The sequence below is a fragment of the Seriola aureovittata genome, chromosome 10, assembly GCF_021018895.1.
Source record: "Seriola aureovittata isolate HTS-2021-v1 ecotype China chromosome 10, ASM2101889v1, whole genome shotgun sequence".
Lineage (NCBI taxonomy): Eukaryota > Metazoa > Chordata > Actinopteri > Carangiformes > Carangidae > Seriola > Seriola aureovittata.
This window is the reverse complement of record NC_079373.1, coordinates 11,132,176-11,145,085: the sequence shown is the minus strand read 5'-3', so window position 1 is coordinate 11,145,085 and position 12,910 is coordinate 11,132,176. Positions and strand designations below refer to the sequence as shown.

Below are 12,910 nucleotides of genomic sequence, written 5' to 3'. Positions count from 1 at the left end.
CTTTCTTTCTTTCTCTCTCTCTCTCTCTCTTTCTTTCTCTCTCTCTCTATTTCTTTCTTTCTTTCCAAAACAATTTTTAGACTCGGTGCATTGTCGCTCTCAGATGGAGAGCTGCTTGTCCCCTCAGCCTCCTCTTCTCTCTGGTGGGCAGTTCTCAGTCTCGGTTTTCACTCCTGATTATAAAGGAGGAGTTTCCAGCACTGAAACGCTTTTACTCCGCCTGGCCTGAATAAACGGAGTCCTCTGGCAGAGACTGCGTGATCCCGGACAGTAGACTCACCTCACAAAGTGTTTGATTTTAGCAAAAGGACGAGTTGCTTAAAAAACTGGCAACATGGCTGTGGCGGGCTGTACGAGATGCATTAAATATATGTTATTCTTCTTTAATTTTATTTTCTGGGTGAGTTGAACACATTTTATTTATATGTAGCATAAGATTTTGTTTGAGTGACATACTTATACTTTCTTAAAACTTTCTGTCCTCCTTTTGTTCGATTAAGCGAAATAACAGCTGCTCACATTTACACATCTGTGTAGCTGAGGGCTTTCAGTTCATAAATGATAAATCCTGGAGGAGACGCACAGGGTTTCCCGCCCTGCTGTGCTCATTACGCTGCTCTGTTTGGGGCTGTTCTGTCTTCAGAGAGGAGAGCAGCATCAGCAGAGGAGGCACAGCACACACAAAACCTTGGCCATGCAGAGTTGAAAATGCTCTTACCCTTCATCAACACTTATTTTCTGCATGGCCGAGCACCAGTGCAGGGTGGCTGGAGGAGAGGGAGAGGGGAGCAGTCTGCGCCAGGGTGGGCATTTCACTGTGATGTAGGACTGCTTTTTTTTTTTTTTTTTTTTTATGCTTAGCACGTTTCACATTAACTCTGCTTCAGTTTCATCATTTCCTTGAGTCACCTCATGCTCATGTTAATCATGAACTCCACACAGTAAAGTCAGATCATGGCAGATGTTTTAGAGGAGAAACTGAACAACCTGTATCTGAGCATTGGAGGATTTCTTGCTGTTCAGAGGAGTCTGGCTCTCCCCTAATTAAAAACGCATAAAGGGAGAGACTGAACAGAGCTAACAGAGTTTCTGGGGGAGGGGAACGCTGTTTCCCTCTGAAATTACTTTGTTCCTACCCGGTCACCAAATTGTAGCATTTGCTGCTTTTGAACTCAGGAAACACCTCATCAGTTGGTGCAGTTTTATTAATTTATTGTCCACTCCCCCTGCAAACTGAACTCTCTTCAAGTCTGGCTTGTTTTCTGAAAAGTTATGTCAGTGATAATGGATTTGTCACAGTAGTCCAGTGGTCTAATGCAGCTTTCTACTTTTACGCTTCATTACATCACATCAGACTTCCTGCAGAGGTGTCTTCCACTTCATGTGTTCACTCATGGCCTTGCACAGTCTGAACTGATCACTCGCTTGTGAATTTCCATTTGTTTTGCCTGCACAGAACAGTTGTCTTTTTTTTTGAGTGAGTCACCATATCCTGCAGCCGCTGCAATTGATTGAGTGTTTCCTCTGCTGGTTTTGTTGCTGTGCCTGTCATTGTGAAAACTCTGAGCCCTCTCTTCCTCATTTTGCTATTTTTCATGTCGAGGATTCAGTTTCCTGTTTCTTGGAGAACAATAGAGTGCACTCATGGCACTAAATGTGCAGATACCTTGATATAAACACTGGCAAAAAGAAAAAGGGCGTCAACATGTGACCAATAATCTGTGCTGGATGTGATCCTTCAGTAGTTATGCTCCATCAGCTTTTATATGATAAGACTTTTATCAGGATATTTCTGCTTTGTTTGATACAGAATAGAGGAGAGATTGAGGGAGATAACGCTGAAAAACAAAGTTGTTGAGTTGGCTTTAAACAAAGCTGTGAGGACACGGTCCGTGCCATGGGTCACTGGGGTGTCAGGATATCCTCTCATCACTTCTCTTAAAGGACAGCGGACAGTTCACTGCCTCATGGCACAGCTGGACACACAGGGCAAGAAACATTAGCAGACAGGTTTGGACACTGATTTGATCTTAGGAGAGTCGGGCTTCGAGCCGTCCCAGATGTCACGCCACTCTCTGTTGCCGCCATATTAAAAACCACATTGATGGGTCTTTTTAAAATGTCTTAAAAATTGATAACTACAAGTTTGTTTTAATATTCATGCCAACATCTCCTGAATATCAGCCTTTTTAAAAGGCTCTGATCCTCCTCATGGTTTCATCAAAGTGAAGAAACACAAAAGAGAATAATGAAAACCCTTTTCTCCTTGGGACAGCTGGCCGGAGGTGTGATCTTAGGAGTGGCCTTGTGGCTCCGCCATGACAGTCAAACCAGCAACCTCCTCATACTTCAGTTTGAAGGCCAGCAGGCGCCGAGCACTTTCTACATCAGTGAGTATACACCTTTAACATTAGAGTTTCCCCGTCACACCAATGTTTCAACACCAAAAAAAAAGACTTTCCTCCTTATGTAAAATCTGCCTTTCTGAGTTGGTCATGTTTTTGGTGGTTCATCATCATTTCATTTTAAAGTTTAAATAAAATTAGAATTTTAGATTCGACCTGAAAACTACATAGAATATTTTTTATCATTGCATCGGTTTTGATAGCTGTTTAAATTTCACACTTCAATGCTACATGTCCACTCAGTGCAGTGCAGTTTGGGGACACACTGGGAAGACAAAATGAGAGGCACATCTTGTAATATAATGCATTTAATTAAAATGATGCAACAAACTATGGGCTCAAAAATATTGTAAATGTTTTCACTGTCCCAGTCTCAACAAAGATAAACGATATTATAATCTTTGTAAAAGGAGCAGTGCTACTAAATTTATTTCATCACGTTGTATAGATTAATTAATTTGTCCGCCTCCTGTAAGCCGCTCAGTCATCATCTTATGTCCCACTGGTTATTCTTCCTTTGTTACTCCTTAGCGTTTCTGTTCTCACACCACGTGACAGGAAGCTCACAGTTAACAAAGCGGTGGAAGTTAACTTACCCATATTTCACTATCAGCTGGGACCATGTGAGTAATGTACAGAAATAGTAAGAGCGGTGTGACCTCTTAAGAGAAGAACAGGAAACAGGACCTACGTACATCCACAGCATGACTTAAGAGTAGCACAGCCGGCATCATAGGAGATATCCTCAGATAAATATACATGTTTGTTAACTTCAGAAAGTCCCAGCCTTTGGGTTTTTTTCAACACAGAGCAGACTCTTCAGACAGATGTTGAGACATATGTTCGCTCTGAGTAAAACGAACGGTCTGTGAACATGGTGTACAAATAAAGCCATCATGTGCCTTCTGTCACCCACACTTTATATCACTTGATCCTCAGGAATCTTCAGGAGTTTTGTGTGAATGCAGCGCAGCATGCTCTCTGTATATCTTTGCAAAAGTCTTAAAGGTTCAACCGAATCCCAGAATCACCATCATGTCCCCTTCACTGCCCTCAGCAGTACAGAGATTGGCACTAAAACCTACAATACATGATATGTTTTAAACATTTCAAAGGTCCATCATCTCAGTTTGTTGTGGTGGTGAACTTTAGTGAGCCCATTCATTTAGATTTGGGCCCCTGCTGCTCTCCCATACTTACTCCTCAGTAAGTATACGGAGCGAAGGCAAGTCCGTGCTTTTTATAGAGGAAAGGCACACTCGTGATTTTAAAGGCAGGGCGGCAAGAGAGGCCCACCCAAGCGAGATCAAGGGATTGTTTCTTTTTTTTTTCCCTCCCTTGAACATACGCCCTTGCATAATTCAAATAACCTTGTACATCTGCACATTACCTCTCAAATTAGAGTTTGGAGTGGATGTTTTTAGCATGCTGGCACACCAAAGTGGTATTTATGTAAGGCAGAAAATACACAGTCTCCTGCATCTTAACCAGTGCCTGAAATCATTATTGGTGGCAGTTGTCAGTAGTCTGGTGTGGTTAGTGCTACAGCCTTTCGTACTGTAGCAGATACAGTACGTGTGACACATTTTGTTACACAAGTAAACAGGATATTTCTGTTGCTTTGCACTGTATGTTTAATTCACAGGCTCAGACCTAAATATTGGAGCTTTGTTTCATAACTTAAATTATATATAAAGGTTGTATTGTGGGTAAGTGGCTGCAAAGGAAGGCACAGTTAATGTTGATATGTGAATATGAATTACATGTGTACATCAGTGTCCACAATGGGCAAGCCTTTATTTGAAGCCTCCCAGCTACTGAAACCTGTTCTGTTGATACTTAAACAGGAAATTTCCAAAATCTCCCACATGAAAATGGCAAAAAGCAAAGATGTGCTGGGTTTTAAAGTTTTATTTATTGTAACTCTATTTGCTGTATTACTCAGTAATAAAGCTGGTTACTAAAGTTCGACCCAAAGACAAACACTGGGACTCCAGTACGTCTGATTCTCTCTCATTCTTCTCTCTCGGCCATTGTGTGTAAATGAAAGTGCTTTTTTTTCTACTGCCACTCTCATGCTGACGTTTCAGCTGCTGTCAGTGGTTACCAGAAACTTCAACTGCTTTCAATGCAAACAAATGTATCTCATGCCTTTCCTCTGCAGTAGAAACTTCAACCACTTTCATGGCTGCACTTCATCTAGAGCAGATTTTTACTGTGGTAAATATATGCCAGAAGAATGTTAGTTTCAGTCATTATGTTAAGCTACAGATATGAAAGTAGTATGAGCATGGGAGCAGAGTCAGTGGCTAGTTAGCTTAGCTTAGCATAAAGAACTGGAAAACTGGCCTGGCTCTGTTTGAGAAAAACAAAATCTGTCTCCCGACACCCCTGGAGCTCACAAATGGTTGTTTTTACACCTTGGGCAGTGAGAAATTGAAGAAATGAGATCATGTGTTAATTGCTCTGCTGGCTGATTATGGTTAAACTTGGAGGCTAGCTTTTACTTATTTCTAGTCTTTATGCTAGAGTAAGATACTTGGCTCCTGGCTCTAGCTTCAGCTTTAGCATACAGATATGAGAGTGGTATCAACCTTCTCATCTGACATTTGGCAAGAAAGAGAATGAGAATTCCCCCAAAATGTCAAATTATTGCTTTAGCATGCTATCATGTTACACTTCAGGTGAGATACAGTGCCTGTCTGCTTTGAGCCATTTTTCCCATCATCTTTCTGTTAACAAGATGACACACTCAGTGAATCATCCTCATCTCATCATTCATCCACTGACATACAGAGTGATTGGGTTCATCTGAGTTTATTGGTGTCAAGCTCTGACAGTGTGGACATGGCTTCACAGCCCCTGTTTTTTTTAATGGTGGACGAGAAGAAAAGGGAGAAGTCCAAGTGGGGCTTTTAGCTGGTGTTCACCTCCCTTTTTTTGCCCCTCTGGAGATTACAGAGGGAGACAAGAAATAAATGAACTTCCCCGGTGGTATAAAATTGCCTGTCTCCCTTAAAGTCTCAATAGCCTTCAAACCCCAAAGGGTGTTGTCATAGTAATGGAAGGCAGTGGAAATAATGCCTGCTTTGCCGCATTGCCGGGTTACTGGCCCTGTAGCCGTTTCTCACTACAACAAAAACATCCAGTCCTGAAAGAGACAGAGAGACGGGGAGGTGTATTAAAGGAGGAGGTGTTGAGTTGAGACAGAGAGAGAAAAGAGAGTGTAGATGTAGGAAGAGTCGTGCGTAATATTTGAGGTACGTTGTGAGAGGTTGGAGGCCTGCAGAAGAGTCAGAGTCTCTTACTGTCTGTCCATTTCAGACCGCACTGTCAGCCTACATTAGAGGCTGCATGTGTTTTGTTTGCGTGTGTGTAAGAATAGAAAACCAAGAAACAGACTGCTCCCAGAACGTCACGCTAAAAGCAGTGGTGGAAGACGTATTCAGTATCTTTACCTAAGTAAAACTACCACTACACTATTTTATAAACTGTTACATAGTTTAGGCCCCCTGCAAAGGGTCAGGGAAGATAAATCTGATTTATTTGACTATGCAAAAACCTAACCTGCAAAGTAAATAGTAAGAGCTGTCACATAAATCTGGTGCAGTAAAAAATACAATATTTCCGTATGAAATCATTGGTAAAAAGGATTTAAAGTTTTTGGATTATGGTTGGATTGAAGTCATTAGATTATTCTGTTATTTTCCTAATTCATGTTGGAGTTGGGCTGCCCATTAATACTTCCTATAATCGCTCTGGTGGAACAAAAATAACCCAATTACAGGAATTACAGGAGTGTATCGGCTACACATTCCAACAACATTGCCGAATGTTTCAAAGCTCAGCCCTGGAAATAGCAGCTGACATTGAAAAAGTTTCAGTAGCTGAGCTTCCAATCATATGGAAGTACAGAAAGGCAAGAAGTTCCTCAGCCTCTGCCTCTCATTTACACACAGACTTTACTTACATTGAAAAATATATAAATAGACCAATCTTGAAGTGTTTTCTTCAAGTATTTCCTGTTTGTGCTGCCAAAAATAAATTCTCAGAAAGACCTTCGTGACGAATTAAAAATTAAAAGAGAGGATGTTATGTGTCCCATGGATTATCAATTTTTAAATTTGACCAGTAGTACATTTACTTTAGTACTGTACTGAACTACAGTTCAGAGGTACTTGTGTTTTTCTTGAGTCTTTACATTTTATGCTTCATGCTTTATACTTCTACTACACTATAGTTCAGAGGGAAATATTGTGCTAACCCCACAGATTGTGCCGTAGAAATTATTCAATACTATTATTTAGTTGTTACTTTGCAGATAAAGATTTTACATGCGATACAAAATCTCAGTTTATAACATATGATGTATTCTTGTAGATTAAACTGCCTAAAAGTAAATAAATGAGTTAAAATTGGCTTTACATTGACAAACTACAACATTAAATTGCTGGTCACATATTGTCACTACTATAAACTAGTAATATAATATACAACAAGGAACTATCTCATACGATATGTACTGTTACTTTTGATGACACATTTTTTCTGTACTTTTAATTTAAAAAGTACAGAAGATAAATGTAGAGCAGGCTGCAGCAGATTGGTGACATGTTATTTTTCTTATTTTTTATGATCTATTGAATGTCTTTATGACACTAGCTCCCTCCTTGTCCTCTAAATCAACTACTGTGTCCAGTGCTTTGTTTCTTTAAGATGCATTAAACATAACCCAGGCCTCTGCTGTAACTGGAGCTTTATTGCTATTCAGGACTACCTGCTTTGGTGCCTGTTGCACACTTCTGTTTGCCATTAAACGTCATGAGAAATTGTTTTTTTTCCTCATCACTGTAGATCATGACCAAAAATTGGAAATACATCGCCTGAGCTTTCAGTAGGACTACGAATGATTTTTAGTCGTCTCTTTATGTCAGTTTAATCACACAAAGATGTGTGTGGGTGGGTGACTGTGTATTCACACGGTTCCTGGGGAAAGATAATGCTCGGGGTCAGAGGTCAGTGCAGAGGGGGCTGGTGGGGGGTTGGTGGTGTCTGGAAGGCATTTCCTGGCCTGGCAGCTGCACAGAGTCGGCTCCACCTCTCTCCGTAACGATGTGGGAGCTGTTTATCTCCAGAATGTCAATAATGTCATGTCATCCTCCGCGTAAGGCAAGGGAAACATTCAGGAAGTCCATTATCAAACAATGTATGGATCAATAAATGGGCAGCGGGCACAAACTGCTCTGACACCGCTGCCGTGTAGTGGCGCCGAGGACACAGTGCTCACATGATGGACCTCGTCTCTTTAAACTCTGCTGTTAGATAGTCAGTTTTCTGTTGTCTGTGTGTTTACAGGTGTGTACATACTGATAGCTGTTGGAGCTGTGATGATGCTCGTCGGCTTCCTCGGTTGTTACGGAGCCATTCAGGAATCTCAGTGTCTGCTGGGGACGGTGAGCATCTCTACTTTTTCTGTTAACATTATCCAGCAGGATCTCTTACTTGAATTAAAATTAAACAATTTATTTTTATCTGTTAAAGACTTTTAGATTCAAACACTTTCCCTCATTTTGTTTTTTAAGTTCTTCTTCTTTTTGGTGATCCTGTTTGCCTGTGAAGTGGCTGCAGCAATCTGGGGTTTCATGAACAGGGACACAGTAAGTGATATGCACACACACACACACACACACAACATCACTGCACCATGTTCAGTGTTTGCATTGATTTTTCCTTTCTGCTCCAGTGACCCTGCTCTGTCTGATTGTTGTTGTGTCTCTAAAACAACCTGCACGACTCCCCGCTGTCCACAGATCTCCAAAGAACTGATGAACTTCTACGATTCTGCGTACATCAAGGCTTTGGACGTCTCTGGCTCTCCTAGTAAAGACGCTGCCATCAAGGTCTTGGATGTTTTCCACACTACGGTACGACATCTTCATTTGGCTCTGATGTGGTAAAAACAAGACAACAGTTGTGTAGTTATGTGTAAATGATAAAATATATGTGAATCTTGCATGTTTGTAAAGTGAGTGACCTCATGTTTCTCTTCTTGGCTTCTTCCTCAGCTCGACTGCTGTGGTAAAGGAGATGACAGTGCGCTCTTCAAACAAGTTGCCAGCGCCTTGTGTCCAAAAAAGTCTCCAGAAGATTTTCTCCAATCTCAGGTATTCACAAATTTGTACTAAAATTCATAATAAACAGTTGATTCCATCCATCCAATGTTTTCATTGACGTCGTCTGTAAATACATTTTAGTTGCTAAAGAAAAGCCAAAAAACAATTGCATATTCAGAAATAGGGACACAAAGGGATCGATTAATAACAGCTACTTAACATATGAAGCAAATAAAGCTGGATAAACTGATTCTTGAGTGCTGTTAAGAAAGGGGGGGGAACGGGAGGAAAATTATAAGATGTATATGTATATTATACAATATTAGATTTCACATCGATGTAGTGACTTACCTTATATTTATCACCCATCCCTGTCCAATTATTTAATTTAATTCTCACTCAGTAACTTTACTACACACTAACAATCTGTGTCGGTGTTGGAGACAACAAGCTCGATTTCTACCTTGAGAGTTCCAAAACAATGTGCATATGAGACTCTAAACTGCAACAGTATATTTAGTTTGGTTAAATAACCCAACAGTAATATAAAAATATGAAAAGCATAATAAAAAGAAATAACACCAGGTCAAAATAACACATTGTACTAAGGAGTTTACTAACCATGGGTGCTGGGGGAAGTTCTGCTGTTATTGTGTTTGTACCATATTGACCCAACTGACTTATACCAGCAATAAAGGCATTTAGTATTTGATTACATATAACATAATTAATAATAATTACCCTGCTCTCCATGCCATTTAACCCATTACAGTGTGTGTAGTCATTCATCATGTTGGCATGGTCAACGTCTTCACTCTGCCTCTGTCTCCTCGCAGAGCTGTCATGATAAACTGGTCGAGCTGTTCTCTGAGAAGCTCCACCTGATTGGTCTGGCTGCCTTGGTGGTTGCCGTCATCATGGTGAGTGTCAGATTGGTGCGAGAGGGCCCACGACAGCTTCCCTGAAACTCCTGCTTTTATCAGCCGTGATGAGGAACAGAGACATATTGGATTAAGCTGTTCTGTCCTTTATCCCATTTAGATCTTCGAGATGATCTTCACCATGGTGCTCTGTTGTGGGATCCGTAACAGCCCTGGAGTGTACTAGGAGTCCAGCCAACAAGCGTATAATGGAATTATTTTATTATGTGTTTCCATGCATCGGCTCCTTTTCCTTTTGATTATAACACAACAAGATGGATATCTCTCCCTTTATTTTAGATTAGAAACTATAAATTGTGTTTAATATTGCTAATCTGTCATCACTCAGTTGTCTTACACAGTAATTTAGCTTCTATCTGTCAGATGTTCTTTATTTATCATACAACACTTCATATGAATCTTTTATATTTACAGTATATATGTGAAATATTTCTCTTAAGTCATTGAACCTAATGCTGTTTTTATGGATGTATAAATTGTATATATCTACTGTATACTTGTCATATATTAATAACACGTAGGAGAGTCCATATATTCCCTGGTTAATTGTTTGAGATGCATCTCGCTGCAGCGTCACAGTGTTACAATATATTTAAGCAGCAGGGTTTCAGTGGTCTGAGATCAGCTTCTGTCTTACTCTAGTAATTGTCCAGATGATGAGTTAGCCTGCGTGTTCATGTGTCTCTTCTTTGTGCCCAATGAACCATCTCATGCTTTAAATAATGACAGAAACAGTTAGGTTTTATTACTGAGCCTGTTTTAATAATGCTAATAAATTATGTCACCTCTCTTGTACCATTGATTTCCTACCATTTCTTTTGCTCATGATCCATCAAGAAGATATTGCTTTGTAAGTTTGATTTCTGCTGAAGGAGGTAAAACTACAGTATTTTACAAAAGAGAAGCAAATAATAGAGAAAAGTATGGAAAATAAACATTTTGTGTATCAGAATATCGTTTTTTCTTATGTCCTATCAGGGAAATCATCTCACAACCCAACTAGCTTCATCTTGTGACCCCTTGTAGGGGCTCCAACCCCCAGGCTGGGAACCACTGTGCTACACAGATGGTCCAAGGAGCTAAATATACAAAGTTTGCACAGTTTTTATACATAGATTCAATCCAATCATAACAAGCCATATCCTCAAGTGAAGTATCTCGTTTCCTCTCAGTGAGATTCTTCACTGGGAGATTCAGTGTTTGTCTGTTGAACATTAACTGTGTCAGTCCTCAGTCTTACAGTGAGCTGCTTGATCTGTACAACTCTCAGCTTCCCTCTGATACATCACTTATTTCAGCCTGCTGTATTTGCCTCATGTCACCACAGGGGGGCAGTGTGATGTGTGATGTGACACCCCTCTTGCTCAATCAGCACAATCTTCCCCACAGCAGCAGGGTTGAATACACTAAAATCTCAACTCACCTGTATTTCTAGCACTGTGGCTGCGGACACACCCAGGACACACGTGTTTGTTCTGCCAACAGGTTTACCTGCTCATCAGAGGACTAGCTCTTGATCCATGATGTCACGTGTCAGGATGCCCACCACGCTCAATCGCTGTTTTGTTTCATGATGCATGGTTACTGGAAAGATATTTTAGAAATAAAACTTTGTTAAATCAAACTCCAAAACGGTGAGTGTGACAATTAAAAGAAGAAGCCACACAACACATAAACACATAAACATGACCCCTCTTCTCTCGTTTACTCAGTGACTTCTGTTTCTTCCCCTCAGCACAATGCAAAGCAGTTCAACAGCCTCCAGAATAACCCTACAACTAAATCTACACCTTTCTAAAAACTTTCCGTAAAAACGGAACATCATAACCTTCATGAAGGGAAGATTTATTGCAGGACTGTTGGATTAGACTGAAATAGTCTTAGCTCAGTGTACCGAGCAGATATGAATGAAGATTTTTCAGTACAGTTTACCTTATTAGGTGTAATCCTGTAGAGTCTGTCTATTCAAGGGTGAACAGTTTACCGGTTTTATTTATAGTAACATGACTTTTTATGTGTCATGTAGAGATAAGCTGAGAAACTGCTGATGTAGGGCTTTCACGCAGTATTTCATTTATGTCAGTAGACGTTTTTTTAAAAACCTTTAATTATAACATTTAGCTGTTTAAGATCACTTTACATGTAAATAAACTATTATTTTTGTATTTCTTACATTTGTCAGTGATATTTATATGTATAAACAATATTTTCTTTATATCCGTGAACTGTTCTAAAATAATGTTTTGTGGTACAGTATATCACCAGATTTGTACATTTTATACAGTTTCATTTTCCATATTTTGGGTTGCTGACGGCTGTGTACTTTGGTAAACTGAAAAAATAGTATCATAGCCGAAAGTACTAACATAATAAACATAATAATAAATGCATACAAAGTCTGGAAAAATTAACCACAATCGTAATCGTAAGTACTTTTCTAGATATAATGATATAATTATATGCCCACATACACTTCATGTTCATGCTCCAGTTGAGGGAAATCTTAATGCTGCAGTACACAGTCATATTTAGACTGTAGTGTGTTCTGCTCAACGTTGTGACAACAGTCTGGGGAAGCCCCCTTTCCTGTCATGACAATGTCCCTGTGCACAAAGCCAGGTTTGGTGTGGTGTGTGACCTGCACAGAACTTCCTGCAGCACCTGTGTTATGAACTGCAATGCGGACTGAGACCCAGCGGGCCTTATCAGCTGACATCAGTGTCCAACCTCTGTGATGCTCATGAGGCTGAATGGAAGGAAATCTCTGCAACCAAAAGTCTTCCCAGAGGAGTGGAGGCTGTTACAGCAGCATATTAAAAATCCATGAAATGTTCAGCAGTCACATGTGTTCAACAAACAAATAAATCAGGTCATCAAATCCAGACAGTCAGCTCCAAACCCATACCTTCATATCCACCTGCCTCATTTACTGCTACTCTTTATATTTTGGGATCAGCAACATTTGTTTATCTCATCTCCAACTGGTTAAGAGATCTGCACTAGGTCTTTACCCCCATGTTCTGATTGGCATCCTGGAGAGTCCAGGCCCCGTTTCACAGCTCAAAACATATTTAACATTGGTTTCGTTAGCTTCATTCTTAATGACTTGTTTTTTCCATGAACAGGATTTTGAACTGATGTCTTGTTTCAGCAGTCCACTACAGGAAATGACATGTTTGGAGTCTCAGAGACCCCATCTGTAAAACACAGTTGAATATAATTATTCTATTTGCTCTACATCTGTGATTGGTGTTGACATAAACAGAAACAAAATAATTCTATCTGGTTGTCTAACGAGCAGTTGGACCTAAATCTTTGTGGCCTAAATGACTTCAAACATAGTATTTTCACATTTCTTTGTTTGTGAATTTGTTTTTGTTAAACAAAATTAATATATATTTGCTCATGTATAGCGTATATAACATATGAAACATCATATAAGTCTATGTGG

General features: G+C 39.9%; 1 protein-coding gene across 1 annotated transcript; it reads left to right on the top strand.

Moving 5' to 3' along the window:
* The first annotated feature begins 186 nt into the window (after window positions 1-186).
* On the top strand, window positions 187-10,254 carry LOC130176261 (CD81 antigen-like). The gene is made up of 8 exons (XM_056387233.1): window positions 187-400; window positions 2,276-2,390; window positions 7,761-7,858; window positions 7,988-8,062; window positions 8,216-8,329; window positions 8,471-8,569; window positions 9,355-9,438; window positions 9,560-10,254. The coding sequence occupies exons 1-8, from the start codon at window positions 335-337 to the stop codon at window positions 9,623-9,625; spliced, it is 717 nt and encodes a 238-aa protein (XP_056243208.1). The 5' UTR covers window positions 187-334; the 3' UTR covers window positions 9,626-10,254.
* The last annotated feature ends 2,656 nt before the right edge of the window (window positions 10,255-12,910 follow it).